Source organism: Bombus fervidus, chromosome 9 (assembly GCF_041682495.2).
Source record: "Bombus fervidus isolate BK054 chromosome 9, iyBomFerv1, whole genome shotgun sequence".
Taxonomy (NCBI): domain Eukaryota; kingdom Metazoa; phylum Arthropoda; class Insecta; order Hymenoptera; family Apidae; genus Bombus; species Bombus fervidus.
Genome location: NC_091525.1, coordinates 8,059,400 through 8,079,048, shown reverse-complemented (window position 1 = coordinate 8,079,048; position 19,649 = coordinate 8,059,400). Strand labels below are relative to the sequence as shown.

The 19,649-nt window shown below is 40.7% G+C and overlaps 1 protein-coding gene across 1 annotated transcript in view; it reads left to right on the top strand.

The window, feature by feature from the left end:
• LOC139990584 (uncharacterized) overlaps nucleotides 1–13,738 on the top strand; it is a 54,164-nt gene extending 40,426 nt beyond the window's left edge. The window contains exon 3 of the mRNA XM_072009985.1: nucleotides 10,438–13,738. Coding sequence (XP_071866086.1) covers nucleotides 10,438–10,710 — 273 coding nt within the window. The 3' untranslated portion in view covers nucleotides 10,711–13,738. The remainder of the gene's footprint in view (nucleotides 1–10,437) is intronic.
• Nucleotides 13,739–19,649: the final 5,911 nt, after the last annotated feature.

Here is a 19,649-nt window from a genome sequence, read left to right as displayed (position 1 = left end):
TTGACTGAAACTAGCGATTTCTAAACTCTTGCAACGGTCAACTTTTAATAGGATAAAGGAAAATTTGTAATTAGACTGTGGATGTTTATGCGAATTTAGATTCTTACATGTATCACCAAGTAACTCATAGATTAGAAATTTTGGATTTGGCGTAGACGATCGTGCAACGATACAGCTTGCATGAGATTTCTTTTTGAAACTTTGATTTTCGTTTCTTTGGCTCTGGCGTAAGATTGCGTAAGATTGGTTGGTAAAGACGTTGATCTAAAATGATATAGAATCGATTGGGATAGAATTGGAACAGGCTACGTAATCTTCATTTTTCATCTGGACGATGTTAATTTTAATATGTATTTAAAATTTTCCACTTTATGAATATATTTGTATAGTGATACGATTTAATGTCTGAGAGCATACGGATCTCGATACTAAAATTTAATTTTACGCATGATAAATTCACAGTATCAAGGATTTTATCATTTATACCATTTGTTCTCTGAGCCTTAAAATTAATCTCTCCAATGACAAACGCGTAGAAAACGATTCGAACTTGTATATTTATTATGGCGCTATCGAGACCTGTATGTAAGTACATACTTATATATCGTGGTTTCTCGTGGCCCGTCAGTCGTTTTACGAGCCGCTTATCGTTCCGTCATAAAAATGATATTATGCTAACTAGATGGCAATGAGGGAGGCCTGTCTTGTTTCTACGCTTGGCGAGTAACGCCTCTTCGAGAGAGAACGTGAACAATGGGTAATTAAAGCGGCGAAATTTGCGTGAAGACTCTTCTCTCTCTCTCTCTCTCTCTCTCTCTCTCTATTTCTCTTTTTCTAGATTGCGTGCTTGTTGACACACATCCTTTGATACTTTGTATAAGATATGCGCGATAGGGAAAGAAGAAATGCTTCAATTAATCTTAATGACATTTAGGTATTTTTCTTTATTAGCAATCGCGAAAGAAAAATTTAATTATATCAATCGAGATTTTTTCTTTAATTGTGATTAATGTTTCGTGTATTTGTCGCAAAGTTCCCATACTCCTAAGATTTAATAAAAAATGTTTTCTTCCAGAGAAAAAATTCACAAATGGCACACGTATGAACATGTCGAGGTGTGTTAATAACGTAAAAAAAAAAAAGAAAATTCTTTTCGGAAGAAAATTTACAAAATTTATTCATATATCTCAAACCTTCCAATATATATATATATATATCTATGTACAATTTCGAAAAAAAGAAAAAATTCTTAGAGAAGAAAATTCACCAGAGTCCATTTATACGTCCAGAACGTTCCGATGTGTAAGTATATGTGTGATTTAAAAAGAAATTCCTTTGGGAAGAAAATTGGCGAAAGTTGGCTCCAAACGATCGGCGAAGCTCAAAGGCCGATGAAAAGGAAGCGAAACGCGAACGATATTCCCGATTCGAACGATCGGCGTAAACGATAGGCGCGGTGCAGTGGCGAAGCAAAACGATTCCTCTCTTTCAAACTCGCTCCTCATCCCTTTTGGTTGCGTGGAAGGAACAGAGGGGAAAGGACGTTGGTTTTCTCGTCACGATTCTGGCATGTCACTGTCGTGTGTCGTCGACTTCGTGTGCATACTGTCGGCCTCCACTCGCGAGGAAGCTCTCCTTCAAGCCGATTCGAGATCGCTCGAAGAAATCGTTACACTTTAGGGACGAGACTATGCTTCTTGTTCTGCAAGACAAGAATGGAAGTCTTTCTTTTGGAATCTTTGCAAGGCTCCTTGAGTAACACTTTGTTTGGAAATTTGTTGTCGATGGCCTTGTTGAAAATGTTTCATATCGTTTTTTTATTTTGAATGAAATATCTGTTATTATTCTCCGTTTGAGGATCGAGTTTTCCGATTGACTGTACTTACACGTCGTTTCATCGGTTCTTCTCGTAAAGGTTGTTAAAGGAAAGGCGTAAGATTCATTTTGCTTGGAAATCATCGTCACATTTATGCAGAATGCGTGATATGTTCGTTTCTACTTGAAAATCTTGTCTCATTCTTTATCCGAAGCTTGAAGTTTGTGGTTGATTACCTTTGTGCGTTATTTTATCGATTTCTATCCGCGAAAGGTGTTCGAAGAAAAGTGTAATTCGAAGATGATTATCATCTTTACGAAGAACGCAGTACTGTGCTTGTTTTTTATTTAGACATTAAATATTAGGACGAATTGAAATTCATTTTGCTTGTAAAATGTTAGAAACTGTATCAGCCTCTATTATCACAGTAAATCATTCACAATTCCTTCTATAATTATAATTTACAATTATAAAATACCTTGTATTCTGTACATATCTCAGCTTCAAAGTATTCGGTTGTCCGATAAATGTCTTTCTTTTACAACGATGCATCTTCATACAAACATGAAATCTAATCTGTCGAACGTTGTAATCATTATTTTATAGAACAAAATGTATCGTAATTCAATAAAATAATATAAAACGGAAAATGTTGTGCATCCATTATTTCCTTATAAAACGAAAGAAACTTTTCGGATGACCTGATAGATTGGAAGTCGCAACAAACTTGACTTACAACCTACGATATCTGTACACACGTTCCATTCGAAATTTTTTTAGCAACGTTTCAGAATAAACAAAAAATCAATCGCAAAGGGATGAAACAATTATTGCTGTTTGATATCTACCATTGACCAAACTTGAAGGATCTGTATTTGATCAATCTTTCCCCTCTTTGTCGTATTGATTCGACGTCTCCACCCTGCACGCGTCGCAACCTGGTGTCGTTAATCCACGCAGGTGTCGTGCCATTCTTTGGAAACGTGACGTTTGGTATCCCGTTAGCAAAATATCATTCCCTTTTTTAATTCTGCTGGAAATCCGGCGGAAAAAAATCCTCAACCGTTGGTAAATACACGTCAGCAGGCAGAAACGGTGTGTGTTCGATGAAATTGGCGGCCTTGCCTCGCCAATATTTTTCAATTGATCGGCTGGATTTCGTTTGGACCATGTGTGTCTCTTCTTAGTCGTAATATTTGACTTTGATTACCGTTGCAAGGAATAACAATTATTCTAGCGTAAAGTTTGGAAGTTCTTAAAACTACGTTGCGTGTTTTAATTTTCTAACTTCGTTCGGTTTCGTTGCAGGTAATTGGACAATTCGGGTTGTACGATCTAAGGTTTTGTTTTAATGTATCGTTGCATATGGCTATCGTGAATATATTGAGATTTTGTCGGCGATAGTATCTCTTACATTCTCCAGTGAATAATATTAATATTAATGGAGAATGGGAAATTTTAATGACGTATGTTACAGAATAATGGTAATTTTGAAAAGATTAAGATGGCTGATGGTAAGAGTGTAGTACAAATTTTTATAGATTTTTTAATCAGTGGAAATAATAAGTCTTAAATATAATTATTCTTCGATTAGATTTTTGATTTTGGTCAAAGAATCGTAACTTTTAAACTGGTACTAGAATTTCGTTAATTTAAGCCGACTACGAATTAATCCAATCTTCAACCCTCGATTTCCACCCCTACGTACATCTAACGTGATTACTCCATTATAGAATTCTGCCTACCACGTATTATCTCAACTATTCTCAAGTCCCAAGTATCGTCATTTCCTCTTCTTAAAAGCACCATCATCGATTCCACGCTTTTCAATCCTTTACGATCCTTTGCGATCCTTCTCCAAAAAAAAAAAAAAAAAAAAAGAAGAGAAAAAGGAACAAGAGAGACATAAAAGCCAGTGAACAAAAAGAAGCAGAAAAATCATCATACGATGTATACGAAATGCTCGAAACTTGTACCGATGTATAATATCTATATCCATTTTCCATCGATTTCTCACGCAAAGCTCCGCGAGCGGAACCATCTCGTTTGTCGACAATAAAAAATGTTGCACGCAGATGAAGGCGCATCCGGCGAAATTGCCACCCCTTGGCGCGCAGATCACGCTCAATTTCGTCCTAACAAAACACGCGTGCGCGCTCCGCTGTGTGTGTGCGTGTGTGCGTGTGCCCGTGGACAATTGAAAAATAATATCGTCGGGTTTATTTAGCCGTGGCACGATCGGCGGGGCGTGGATTCGTCGCGACGCGTTCACGGGATTAAAAATAATGTTTCGAGCGTGACTGGTCAGGCCCTGGGGGATTATGGGGCGCTATGGACACCCGCCATTGGCCAGTCGTCGCAGACCCGCGGATTTCATTCGGGGGAAAAACGATACGCCTGTTTTTCTTTCGTATCTCTAACACGGATGGTCTATGAGGGAGATCGTGTCCGTTTAATTCCTCTCGTTTGATCGTTGGTTTGGGACAATCTTTTGAGGGTTTGAAGCGAGCAAGATGCTCCTTTTTCCCAATTTTGCAAGCTTTTGAATATTTGGGGTTGAATTTGGTTGGTAGGACGTTGGATGACGGAGAGTTTTGGTAGAACGATTGATTTTAGGAAGTTCGTATGGAGATGTTTGGGAGTCTGAAAGTCTCTACGTACAGTGGCGGATGAAAGAAAGTTTAAAATTGATACACTATGAGTTTTAATAAATTTTGTACTATAAATTTTGTACGATATTGGCAACAAATGTGTATATTTATTCATTGCTTTTGTTAAATATGAATTCATTCTGTGAAATCATTAATTTACGTAATTATTGCGTCCTTTTGTGCGTCTTGTTTTATGCATTTCATAGATTGAAGGTTTTTAAGGAAATTGGAATTGATATAAATAAATAATTAAAGACAGTATATAATTATTGCCACATTGTAATAGAATATGAATATTCTTATAATGTCTTGGTTCGTTTTAAAGGTTTCAGATAACATGTTTCTGATTGATTCGTGAGTTGAATTCGATATATGATAATTGTCCAAAGTGGTTGTAGGAAGAAATTGTACGACCAGATTTAAGACCATTTTACGTTTGATGGGAAGTTTCAAATTTAAAAATCTTCAAGCCAGTCTCTACCGAGCAATATGAAAATTTGATAAAGTTTCCTAAAGATCCTCGACAATATGCAAGATTTTTTTTATTAAAGAATAACAAAATATGGGAAGCTTTCACCAAAGTGTCGAAGAAATCTCAGTGATTTTATCGAAGCTTTGTTCTACAAATCTCGACAAAGTGGTGTCAAACTTTAATTATAATAAAACGATGGAGGGGCTGGCGTTTCTATGCCTTGGCGAGGAGAAAATGGTGAATGACAATCACGGTATTAATTTCCATTAGGGAACATCCAATTTCCACGATGGACAATAAAAAGAGCCGATAATTATATTTAACAGTGGACGTAAAGGTCTTCGATAGATTAGGCCTCTGGTTTCTTCCTTTTTTATACGACCATCTGACGATTTCGTAACGAGAACAACCGAACGTGGTCGTATTATAATTAGAATACCAATTATCAGATGGGTTTGAGGGAAATCGTGATTGTCGCGTTTCGTAACACAGATCGTTTGCCTTTCGTGGTTTCAATCTCAAAAGGTGAGCAGATTGTAAGAAAAATTGAATGCAGACATATCGACGATCAACTTAGAACATGTCATTCTTTTAGCAGAAAGAATCTCAATCTTCTTTCAATACGTACAACTGAAATACTGGTTCTCTTTCTAAATCTTCGATACGATTCAACCTAAATCTCTAGAAAGCAGACTTTGAATCTTCAAGAAAGAAGAAAAATAAAAAGGAAAAAAAGACCACTGTCCCCCCAAAATTCATCATCACGAGGTTTCGTGACGTGTGAAAAAAGAAAGAACATGATCCAACCACCTCTCGTTCGCTCTAAATCGAAGTGACCGCCCAATCGGCGTGCTCTCGGCCCCAAGGATCCGTAGGACGCCAATTACGCCCATCAGGTTGTCGCCATCAATCAGTGAAATTTCCGAAACGCAAATATGGTCATACAGTCGGTGCTGGCCGCGACTCCTTTCCCGGCGAGTAGAAGACGCTCCTAAACCGCTTCGACTTCTACCACGGTGACTTGTCCACGCACACCTGTGCCGAGAGCGTTCTTCCAAAGCGAAGACCGACGCCGTCGCATCGAACCTCTGCCTCGATTCGCGTATAAGGTGTCCACCTGTCACTTAGAACGTGTACCAGGAGCAACTTCAATTACACTTTTGCGCATGGTTATACACGTGTGCACAGCCTCGTTATCCAGCGTCGAAGATCACGCTACGACGACGCGCTGGTTTGCGCGATCCTTCGCGATCCTGCTCGATTGATATTAGCCGTAATCCACGTGGTAATTCGATCGATAGAAATACGCAAAAACAGTTGGAAGGCCACGTTACTGATCGGTTATCTGCTTACATCGAATGTCGATTCGTTTCCTCCGCAACGCTATTTTTGGAAGGCTTTGAGGAATGTTGCAACTTGAGCGGTGCATCTTGGATGGGTTTGGTGGGAATTGGAGGCTTTCAGAAGGCTTCTCAATCTCAATGGCGGATGTTGGAGGGATTTGAAGGATGTTTGCAGTTTGTACTTTCAAGGTTTCCATCGTGTATGTCGGTTCGTGTATAAGTAGATGCCTTTTATGAGCATTGAGAATAGTTTGGTTTGGTTGAGAATGGTCTGGTCCGTTTTAAGGATAGTAAGGTGAGCTTGTTCCGAGTATTTAGTTAGAGTAATGACTAACTTGTATAACAAATTTTAATGGTAAAAAGGTTTCAAATTACTACTACGTACGTGTTATAGAAAGAAAATTAGCTTTGAATTTCTTTCTGCAGAATTGGTGGAATCGTAGGAAGGAAATCAGTGTAGATATCGACAATATTAATTTCGACTCGACAATAAGATTGATAGGAGATGGGGTGTAATTGAAAATGTTTGGTACAGTTCAATTTTTGAATACATAATACACATAGATAATATGCAACGATGTACAGGATATTCAAAGTACTCATCGTAATATCTGGAGGATACAGCAAATCTTTACGATGTAATTTCAATTCCACCTAGCATTCTACTTCTTGAAATCTAGTTTAATCGACAATCGGCAGAGTTCTATCTATCGAGTTACACCATTCACACTTTCACGTCCTGAAACACAATCCAAATCACCCCACTTCTCCTCCAATCCTCCCCTCTAAGCCACCTATTTCCTTCCCCCGTGTTATCCTCCACCCTTCTCCTCGCTCTTCGACCCGCGTAACACGAACAATTAGCCGAGGAATTAATGGCCGAACGAAAGTACGTACGACGAGAAAGAACGGATGGGGAGGGAAATTTCAGACGATGTGACTAGATAGACACAGATAGAGGAAGAGGGAAGGGTAGCTAGGGTCGTCTGTGTACCCAGGGGAACTTTTCGAGGATTGTGGCACTTAACGGATGATTAAGAGGGCAAATAGAGAATCGCAACCCCGTTGGTTAACGTAGTCTCATCCCCCTAACGTTTGAACGCTCCCTGCAGGACTGTGTCGTACGTTTAATCGAGTTACCCCCATTTCGTAATCACCCTACGTCCCCGAGGGTTGCCATGGCGACCGCGGGCGGTCCTGAAAGCCGATTGGCGGATCTTCACGCACGCGGAAACCCCGGCCACCCCCTTCTCACCCCTAGATACGTGGCCTATTCCCCAGGATCAAGCTCGAACGCTTTCGAAACCAACCCCCTTCTGCTCCAACCCCTTATGCCGCCTGGATTTACACTCGGTTTAACCTGACTCTCCTTCTCTCTCTCTCTCTCTCTCTCTCTCTCTCTCTCTCTCTCTCTCTCTCTGTATATATATATATATATGTATGGTCTATGTTATATTCCCCCAACCACCCCCGTTGAGTCGCTCCATCGACGCCAGTATTTTACGGAGGCGCGTTGTAAAAATCGCATAAAAGCTCCCAACAGCTTGGTCGATTTATACAGGCACGATTCTCTTCCTTGTGATTTTATTTCCAAAGATTTTACTATTCGCAGTATGGCGCCCGAGGTGTTTCTTACGCCTTGGATTTTCAGGCAGAGGTGGATTCTCCGGGGGTGGAATTGTCGAGTTGCGATAGGTTGTAGATTGGTTTTGGAAAATTGAGGTGATGGTGAATGATTTTAGCACTTGCTTCGTTTGTTTGGTTTCATTTAGTTTTGGAGGTATAATAATTTCGGTGGTGTTTAAACGAGTTCTTTCTTTGGGTTTGGGTAAGTGGACATTTATGCGAATGGGGTCTTTCGTGGGTAATTTTTGTGGGATTTTAATAGAATTAGCGGAACAATTTCACGATGTATTCTTAGGAGAACGGCCCATTTAATCGAGTAATTGCTGTGAAAATTTTAGAATAAGATGAACTGATTTTCTTGATCAAATTGATCAAGTAATTTTTTTAAAATGCCGTGGCTTTTTTTTTAATTTCTTTGAAACAATATCATTACGCGGTAGATGACTTTGTAAGGTTCTATCCACCCTCAGGGTGTTTCGGTCTTTCGATTGGCTTAATAAACTCGATTTATTAGCGATAATTGAATTAGTTGATGGTAACGTAATAGACCCAAGAATTGGAGTCACATGCTTGGAGAGGGTGAAACTACTTGTAGAATTTTTATTTCATTGGAAGGAAATTCTATATTTGTCTTATAGCAATCTCGATTTCCTATAATTACCTAAGTAAAACATTTATGTCAAACTGGTAAATTTCTAAAATATCATATAAATTTTAAGTATATAACCATAAAACAAACGAGACCACAGGCTCTTTTCCGCTAATTTAAAAAGAGACCAGTAAATTTGAATGTAGAATTATTTTGGACCGAAACAATCGATCTCTATTTAAAAAAAAAATCACTTTTGTATCGAGTCCTTTGCACTAAAACCAGCCGAACGAAATATCTCAACCTTGAACAAATTATAAATCGGTTAAAAATTTAGCTCAGCCTGAAAAATTCCCCATACTCTGAATCCACCCTAAATAATTCCCAAAGACAACCATTATTCCCAAGGTCCATTCACCCTCGTTCTCTTAAACTCCACCTAAACACCATCCACGCAACGCTATTCCATCGATGTCACGCTTTCCATTTGTCAAACCGTATCCACCCCTTCGCCAGATAATTTCGATACTCTCGGTTGGATGGTGAACAGCGACTAATCCGGGTCTTGTCAGAAACACGTTGGATCGTAACGTTAGTTAGACAAACATCCTTCTCTCCTGTCTTTTCTATCCATGCAGCAGCCAATGTGACAATGCTGATTTCACGCGTAGATAATTCGAAAATGGAGCCCCTTTCAACCCTTCTGTGGCAAACAGGAAGCAGGAACAGGACAATGTGTATCTAACAGTCAATTCGAGGACAATGCACGTTTTCTGCAATCTTCGCACCACTCGTTTCATCCCTCCCTTTTTTCTCGTCAACCCTCGACGAGAGGGGTTCCGCGTCAACGGCACGGCCCATTGTAACCGGATACAGCCTGTTTAAGGGGTGGCTCCTTGATACACTTGGGGTGGATTATAACTAGTTGCCACTTAATTTGCCGAAGCTCGAGGGTCGATAGCCCTTGCAGAATTTCCAGTTGGTCCGAGAACGTTGAAAACGATGATTGGAGATCACGAAACTACGATCGTCGAATCGTTTATGCTTTATCGTTGTATAATTTACGATGCTCCAAGATGAAAGAGATGGTTGGACTGGAATTTCACTCTCTTCCCCCCCTTCTTTTTTCTTTGTTAAAATGCGTGAAGGTTGGATTGGAATTTTATTTCTTGTCCGTCGAAGAGGAATTTTAGTTGTTCTTTGTCGAAAAGAAATTTTATTTCTTCTATATCGAGGCGTATGATACGTTGTTTGTCCGATGTTTGAATCGATTGAGGTTGCAGGTCAATGAAAATTGCAATCGATTGTTATTATCGAATAAGAATAGACAAGGAAATTGGAATGGTCGGTACTTAGATTATAGGAATTGGATATTGTATGTAGGTTAATTGTCGTCGTGTTACCATATGCAGTATTACAGTGTATGATGGTACAATAACTCTCAGTGTATAGGAGGCTAGTTATATTTTCTAGGACATTTAAATTACGATCTTTTGATTCTTGTTTTCTAGTAATAGAATATCGTTTTAGGTTAATGGGAAAGTATCCAATGAGGTATTCTATTACATGCACAAAGTTTCTTTTACATTTACGACTTTATTTCTGAACTTTCACAAATTGCATTTTGTACGAGTGCCAGATAGAGAAGTCTGCAATGGAAATAGTTTGCACACGCCTTCCTTTGATAGATCAATAACTCGACTAGATTTTTAATAATAGAAATCAAGGATTCGCCTATGGAACACTGTGCCAAAAACCAACAACGATAGAAAATTCATCTTAAACAGTTGATCTATTTGCTGTAACAAAAAATGAAGATAAAGGAGAGACAAACAGAGAATTTGCAATTAATCTACTAATTCATTAACATCGCATTACGATCCTATGATAGAAACTATGATAGAATTAAATGAATGAAAAGTTGCTGTTGTTTGTTACAGGTGAAAGTCTGGTTCCAAAACCGACGGACGAAGCACAAGCGAATGCAGCAGGAGGAGGAGGCAAAGGCACAGCAGCAATCTGGGGGCGGTGGAGGTGGTGGTGGTGGCGGTGGCGGTGGAGGCGGGAACGCGAATAACAATTCCAACAATAAGAACACCCATCACGTGAGCAAATGGCAACAGGAGACCGGTGATTATCACCACGAGGAAGAGGAGGAAGAGGAACACATCGATCCAGAAGCGGAGGAGTGTTCCAGCGGTTCGGAGGCGTAGCTAGACGTTCTCTGCCTGGACTAAGGTGCCGGGAATTGCGTCTAACCGACGAAGAACGACCGCTCCAACTGTGCCACTCGATGAGCTAAAATCGAGGTTCAAATTTTGAAGCGCGAAGAAGTGAAGGAAAGGCGAACCTTGGAATTTCGTTGGAATTGTCGGAATTACGAGTATTGCAAGAATTGTGGAATGGCGGACGTTAAAGTGAAAGAGGCTGATTCATCGAAAAGCTTCACCGAGAGAAACACGAGTAACCGGAAGAAATTGTTGGAATTGTCGAGGCAAGAATTTTATTCTTATCGCGAACATCCAAAGATCGTGTAAAGTACGGAGTAAGTAAAATGCGGAGCGTCGAGTTCGAAGAAACCGCAAGAAGAATACAGTTGGATGTAAAAGAGAAACTTGGATGGAATTGCAAATACTATAGATGGTGTGTGAAAGCACGAGACGAGTTCCAGTCTTTGGAAGACAGAACTGTCGGTGAAAACCAAAAATATGTTGCCGTTTCGACGAGAGATTTTACGGAATTGCGCGTCTATCGCAATTTTTAAGAATTCACGAGTCAATACTCGCTGATTGCTCGGATAGTTCATGAAATGGAATTGCCGAGATTCCGAAGGTTCTCTAGCAGAATACGACGGAAATAAAAATAAAGGCGAGCGCCATATAGAAGAGGCTAGGAGTCACCGAAACCCGGAAACAACGGCAATGGAATTGTCAAGGAATTGCGTGTCCCACGGATTTCCAAAGATCGCAACAACGAACACAAACGAGACGAAAAACGCGTGGAAGGACAATTAAATTTACGTCTCGTTAGAAAGATCGTGATCGTTCGTTCGTGGAATTGTCATAGCAAAGACGATTCCTATAGTCGTCGTTGAACGACACCGGAAGACTGCGGATTTCCCTATTGGCAAGACTGACGTAGCTCCTCGTATCCGTTCCCGTGTTCTCGCGTATGAAACGATCGAAGAACTCCGATGAGAAACTCGTTTGCGAAGTAAACTGCTTTCCGGAGGATCGATGGAATTGCGCGGGGTTTGGAGCGCCACGGAAGCTGGGTAATGGAGGTATTGTTTCTTCGAAACTTTGGACGAAGCCAAATGGATCGATTTCCGGCGGAAACGTCGGAAAAACCAGAAACGTTTACAAGAACTTGCTCGATCTTTCGAACTTTCCCCTATTCTCTCGGCGGAATTGCGCCCCTTTCTCCCAGCGGCGATATCAATTTCATCGTTCCCCCCCGATGTTTTCTTATATCATAGTTCCTCGATCGATTCGCGGAAAGGCGCGCGAGCGAATGAATATTCTTTGGGAACTATCCAATGCTGAAAGGATGTTCCTTTGGAATATTCGATCGGGGAGAAGGGATCGGATTTTCACGAATTTTAATCCTCATACAAATAGATCGTCGCGTTCACACGCATCTTGCCATAGATCGTCCGATGGCGAGACAGTCAGCTCTCGTGTACATAAATAAATATCGAGAAGAATCGTAGACTGTGATCCGTGGTGGATCAGGCAGGCGGATCCTGCGTTCCGCGTAGTAGACGACGGAAGGATCGATCTTTTGTTCGAGACGGGAGAACGTGTATCTGCGTATGCGTGCGTGAGTGAATGTGCCAGTGTGTGTACGTGTCTGTAAATAATTCGTCGATGAAAAGCGCGTTTGATCGCTTTTCGAGGAAGCTGATCGCAATGGTCGAGATGCAAATAGAGTTACGGAGAGAAAGCGAGTAAGAGAACGAGTGCTTGTTAATCCATCGAGAATCGTTGTCGCGTTGACACAACATCTTATTCGCAATATATTTTTAATTAATTTATACAGTTGAATCGAAAGGGGGTTTCAAGGCTTTGCTTAATACTTTTTCCGATACTATTTTTTTATTATAATTTTGTAATTTTATGAAATTCAAACGAGTCGAGGTGTTGATAAAAGTATGTCAAAGTTTCTTCTTGAAATCATAGAAATCTTTTCTTTTTTTTTTTTGGAACTTACTTTATTCGTGTTACTAGATAATGTTGCGTTTGCGCGAATTTTATACCGTTTCGATGCTTAATGGGTTAACAATGTGTGAACACGCGCGGCCTACTGACATAAAACGTGTTACGATGTACTCATCGACTTCTATCCAGCATTTGTAAAACTATATCGGTCTTTGTCCATATCCTATGCACTTGGAAAATAATTATGATACGTTTAGCACGCGTTTTTACAATGAGATTCGTTGAAAATAAGTATCTTGTCTTAAAAGTGAGGATGTTATAGATACTCGTAACATTTATACAGTAGCCTTGTTCCCTTTTCCATTTTTTATCCATAAAGACAATACGAGGAACAATTTTCACGTTACTAATATCGATTCGTGCATCATAACGTATCTGAATATGTGTAAGCCGCAAAAGGAGAAACGAAGGAAGAAACGTAGGGGAAAATGAGAGTGCCAAACTTCGTATCCTTTCTAGATGAATGAAGAATCCCAGTGTAAACTCGAATTGTAACTTGCGAATTGTATTTAACGTCGTTGTCCTACGAGCGACCAGTATTTCCCTTTGTCAAATCGATGTCCGAGATGTACTGACAATTTAAATTATTATATCGATTATATTTTACGGGACAGCTGAGCGCGTCAGCCCAAAAACGATCGTTCACGAGAAATCTTCGTCTCTTTTCCTTTTCTTTTTTTATTTTTTCTCCCTTTACAGTGAAAAATGAAAAATGTCTTTTAGTCGATATCATCGATGCTTAGCCGATATTTCAAGCGACTAGAATCGATCTGGACGAGATTCAAATAGATGGACGAGTGAATCACTGGAAAATCTTGTCTAGATCGTGAGATGGATCGTGATTTCTTGACGAACGATCGGCTTGCACGCTTAACCGGTCCGTTTTTGTAAATACGTTGTACATAAAAGAATTGTGATTTTACTCGACGTGCAAAAAGCGTAGGATTGTACGGTCATACGGATGGTTCAGTTCGTGTTCTAACGATATAGCGAAATAAATTATATCATCTCTTCACGACAACACGTGTGTGCGTTTCATTCACCAGCCAGCCTTGAAACGGAACGGTTAGAAGAAGGAAGAAATTCTACGTTCTCCATTAAATGTTCAATGATGTTCGATTATTTGAAGCTCCTCGAAATTCAATTAACAAGAATATAAAAATCCAAATCGAAGAGTTCTACGATCGATGTCTCGATAATCTCTACTATGCAAATTTAGAAGCCTTCCGCAATAAATCAGAATACAATCTACGAAATAAGAAAATATATTGCAATTCTTCATCGTTGTTCAGCGAATTTAATCATCGACTTAAGAATCCACTTTCTGATTAACGAGAACACAACGATCAAACTCTAAGCATATTTCACCGAACGATTCACCTCTCCGAGGAATTTTTCAAAAGTTTCCCATCGACTTCCAAAAAATCACAAACCCAAATGCATATCCTTTCACCGAGGAACAATTCACCTTTTCCAAGAATTCACCGTCATCTTTCATCGAAGAATAATCCATCTCGCCGAAGAATTTTCCACCACCTTTCATCGAAGAATAATTCACCTTTCCAACGAATTATCCATCCACTTTCATCGAAAAACTCCATTACATCGAAGAACCCTAACTACGAGGAATCCCATCGAAGAATCCAATCTGCTTCATCAACTTTTCACCAATCTTTCCATCCAATCTCTTCGACGATCTCATCAAAAGACAAATTTAAAAAGCCAAGATCCGAAACCTTCCTGCTCCTGGATAATTCGCTTTCTCCAAAGAAATCTGCGCCATGCTCCATCAGAATTCGATAATCTTCGCCGGACAAACTCGAAGAGACTGAAAAGAAAATGCAACCAATGTTCGAGACAGACCGTTTCCACGGAACCGTCGTTTCTGCTTCCTTCGCAGGCCAACAGCCTGATCCTTGTCGATAATCGCTTTATAATCGCCGCTTCGAGGACGAATAATTACGTGAGCGGTCGGCTGCCCCGTAATTAACCACGCCGTGTCTGCCCGAAACAACGGATATGCAGAGGCGAACCATTACAAAGAGTCATTATTTTTGCGGGAATTGCCGCCTCTTCATGGGGCCGCAAGTTTCGTGAACTACACCAGTAGCTTCTATAACCTGCACTTATCGGTTGACAATATAATGGCGGCCACGTCTGCCTTCTTCTTCTTTTGGTGAGTTCACACACGTTATTGGGATGGAAGAATATCTTTGAGATTTTTCAGTGTTCCTTTTCGTACGATTTTGGACGGTATGACGATATTTTTGGTGGTTTTACGGATTTTTACCGTGCAGATTCTTAAACTTGTACTCATTAGGAGATGATTTTTTTTTTACATTTTTAAATATTCCTTTTGCTGCGGGGCTTTTGACAGGGACGAGAATATTTTTGGCAATTTTATCGCTGCTTTTTCTCTTAGATTTTTAAACGCGTATCAGAAAGTAGTAGCTATTTATGGATTCTGGCAGAATTGCATTTCATTTTCTTATTGTATTTGGCGTTTAGGTAGTTTCCTTAGCTGATCGTGTTTTTCTATCGTTAGAGAAGTTTCTTTTGTGCGAAAGCCTTCCTCGAAACGTTCGAAGCTTTCTTAAAAGCGATTCATTTAGTCGGCTTAAATTCTAAATAATCCTCAGCCCTGAATAAAAGAAGGGAAAGAAAAAGAAACATAGTATACAGATACAGCGACGAAAGCAGATAAAGCACAGGGACTAACACAAGAATGACGAAATTTTAATCTCCGGTTCTTATTATTCCATTTTACGAAACGCGTTTCACCGTCAGCGCGATAATCGAACAATCAGAGTCGCTAAACACTGAATTAGTACTGAATATTAATCGCTATTCTGATTGGGAATTACCGTGGAAGGAGTGGTGGGGGTAACACGGACTATAACTATAATGAACCGCGTTAATTGGAACGTTGCCGAAGAGACGATAATTAAGTCCAGCGGAGTAGAGGACGTCACTCGCCAATTAATAGATCTCATAGTTCATCGGTGTCTACCGCTTGTCGACAGCTCGTAAGTCCGTTTTCAGGGTGAAACGTCGCCACTCTCGACGGCTCATTAATATTCGTGCGAGGCGGTTCGTCTTTAATCGATGATTACGCGGTGATCTGGCAATTAGAGCGTCACTCAGTTTTTATCGATTTTTTTTATCATCAGGTATCTTGTCCCTCGTCGAGATTCTCTGGTTTTTACTTTGTATCAAGTATGGAGATAATAGACACCATGGTGGTAGGTTTGTTTTACAGTTGATGTTTGCGGAGGTGGATTAAAATCGATGATTTTTAATTAGCCCTTTACTCGATAATTTAATAAACAATTATAGTAATTTTGGATAGAGTACAAGTTATAGGTGTCGCTTTCACAATTTTATAATCCTTAGTTGTAAATGATAATCGAAACACTTTGTAACATTTCGTTCCTTTCGTTATCAAACTTGTTAATATCGTGCAAGGATATTTATTAATACTCATAATTCGAGACTCGTAAAATCGCACTAATAATATTAGCTTAACAGTACGATGCCCCGGAATATCAAAGCGATCGATTAGTTCAGATAATTAATTCTTGGTGTGTTTTAATTTCATGTGTAAAACAGATCTTCGATGATTTATCGAGACGGTTTAAGTGGAAAATAATCAATTCCTGATTACGTCCAGCTTAGATATTATTTATCCCAACACTCAAATTTATCTGATACGACATTCTAGTTTGCGGTTCGGTAAATTGCAAAGCGATTTTTATTCGAATAGATGTAATTCTGTTATGTAACTCCGTAGGGTTCGTTCGTCTCTCTTTTCAAAAGTATCGATTAGAACCAGACATCGAGGAGCTATTGCAGTCCCTTTTGGATGGTACGAGAAGAATATTGAAAAGCCATTTCATTTCGATTCTTATCTTCTCATCAATTATATCAAAAATCTGATTCAACAGCAAAATTATCACGCTCGTTATTCGATAAAAATCCACTTTACCGATATCCGAACTTTCGCAGCTGATAAAACGAGCGTATCGCCAAACATTCTTCCAGCACCAATTATCACCACATCACTGCGAAACTATGGTCCGTGGCAGCTTGGAAAGTATCGAAACTACCTTCACCTCGAATCAGAACACTTCACACAACAATACTATAGCATCGAATCTTCTTTCTTTCCCTCTCTCTCGTAACAACATCTTCTCAACGAGCTGCAACGATCTAGAACTGAAAACCAGACGAAGACGAATAGCGCTAGAGAAAGGAAGATAGAAGACGAGGAAAGACGAGGAGGAGGCAGTGGAAGAAAGAGACGGAGAAGCGGCGTTGTGGAGGAAAGGGTGGGGGTCGTCGAGGGCCGCGAGTTCAGAACTGCTAATTATGTAAATTGCCAGTGTTGCAAATTACCCTCACAGTTTGCGTTCATTCTGCACACAATCCACACGGTCCCTGCACACCTCGCACGGAATCCATCCACTCGGATACTGTTACTTCCTTCGAGAAACAGAGTCTTCTCTATGGCAGACGGAGCGAAGAGGAAGGAGCAGTAGAATAAGAAGAAGAAAGAAAGGATGTTGGAGATGGAACGAGATCCTTCTGGTACCCATGGAACGCCGGTCGTTCGTCATAACCGGTACTCAACGACGCGCCACTAGCCAGGTACAACGTACAATGTTTAGCTCCGTATGAAAAGTAAAGCCTTGATGGATATTTTCATTGCCGCGATGACACTGGCGAGAGCCGTGAGAGAATCGTCCAGCGATTCACCGATCGATTGGGTGTTGGATGGCCGACGGCCTCGATGATTGGGTGTTGCGCAGGATCTAACGATAAGTGATGGATGGAGGATAGGGTTCCGCCACGATTTTTAGGTTTGTTTAACTCGGCCCGAGGTTGGGCTGGATTGGGTTCGCTGGGAGAGCGAAGTTGATGGTAAGGCAGTGGAGTTGTTTGAGAATCTTCGGGAGTTTTGATGTTTGCCAACTTGTTTGCTTGCTCTTGCACAGATCTTACGTATCTCGTATCGTCAGTAGATGAAGTTGTCTTGGGCATTTTTCTCATTTGTTTCCTTCGTTCCTGGTTGAATATTGGTGGCTGAGGTTTGCTGAAGGAGTAAGAAAGACGAGAAGGAAATGGAGTGGTTTAAGAATTTTAAGGAGGTTTGCTGCCTTTGCGAGTTTCTTTTTATTGCAGAGATTTTGGTGCGTATTTATTGGTGGATCCTGGAGTTTCTTGAGAAATGGAACGAATCTGGCGAAAATCAGCCTGAGCAAAAACAGCTGACACGTTAATTTCTTGGTCGAAATTACACGCGTGTCTCCACCGCATCGGTTACCAGGGCCATTAAACGTATCGTTCCTGCGGTTTCGTCCTTGCTCTTCTAATTATGGGAATCGCGTTCGTGCGGCACGTGAAAACGTCACGTAACGCTTTTAAGGTTTAACACGGGGGAAAGAAAAAAAAAAAGAGGAAAAGAGAAAGATTTTGTTCCGATTGCCTCGTGCACGTCACGCGGAGAGATACGCGGACGCTGGCATTAAGCCGGCTCTGCAACCGCGAGGGACGCGAAATCCTCAATTACTCGAGGAGCGCTTCCTGAACGAGCTACGTGCCCGAACTTCTTCATCCTCCGTCTCAGCCACTTATCCTCCCTAATTTACGCGCATCCTCGCACTCTCTTGTGTACCGGCGTGAAGGAGTTTCGTGGCCCCATAAACGTGGTTCTTCCGCTTATTACCAAACGGTATAGCACAGTGCAATTATTAATTCATCTTCCTTCTAATTTCACAAGCTCTAATTTCTAATTCCTCTTGATTCAAGATGAATCCCCGTTCAAGATGAACCCAATGATATCACGCCCTAATTCTTCGAATTTTTACGCTTTCGCCGAAGGTTCCACGTATGCGTGACTTTGGCTGCCAGCGATTGTAATAGTACGAATAGCGCAAAAATTAACGTTAAATGAAACAAGTGATCGCGGAATACCGAGGAAAAACAGAGACGTATCAAAATGTTTAAAAAATACCACTTGCAAGGGAAACGTAATGGAACGCCGTGGAAAGGGTAAGAAACATTCTCGTGAAAAATTGCGCGCCCGCTGATAAAATCAAAATGCCTCGTTCAAAACGCCTCGCCGTGAAAGTGTGAATATTTGACGTCTCGTATTTCTTTGCTTTTTCGTTGCGAGTTGAATTCAATCCAGGAAACTTGACGAGAGATTTTTGCTCGACTACCTTTAAACTAACTCTTCATCGTCGTATTGGTTCATAGCGCTTATTAACTTGTAATTCCTCTCGAACCTTCGAGAATTAATCCAACCGTGTGTCGTTCAAAATTGTCAAACACATTTTCAACCAACAGATCAAGCAGTCGTCTTTGGAGAAACTGTCAATTTGCAAAAATTCGCAAAAATCGGCAAATGGCGTAAAGATTCCATTGGCCTATCGAGTCGCAATGCAGGACCGATAAAGTGGACCGTGTACACGAACAAATCGTTTAATCCGAGCCAGGGCCCGATCGAGGTAATGACGGCCATAAACTGCAGCCACAGAAGGGTGCACGAAACGCGGTGAAAGAGAAAGAGAAAGAAAGAGAGAGAGAGAGAGAGAGAGAGAGGGAGAGAAAGAGAGGCCAAGGTTTCTGGTCCCGAGCAGAATTGGGCCTGACAGGCGAAATGGGCCTCGCGGTCCCGGGCCACGTATACCTGACTCCTCTTTTCCTTCTCTTTCCTCCTCGTCCTCTTCGTCTGCTTATCCTTCTTCTTACTCTTGCTCGTTGCACGGTCGATGCGTGTCCCTCTGGATCGTTTCTCTTTCTCTTGTTTCTCGACGGACGTGCAACTCGGATGCCACAAGTCTGCGATCCCAGATGGAGGATCCGGTTCCAGGAATCGAGCGTGTAAAACATCGGTTAAAGGCGTGCTTTCCGAGCGGGAATCGATGGGA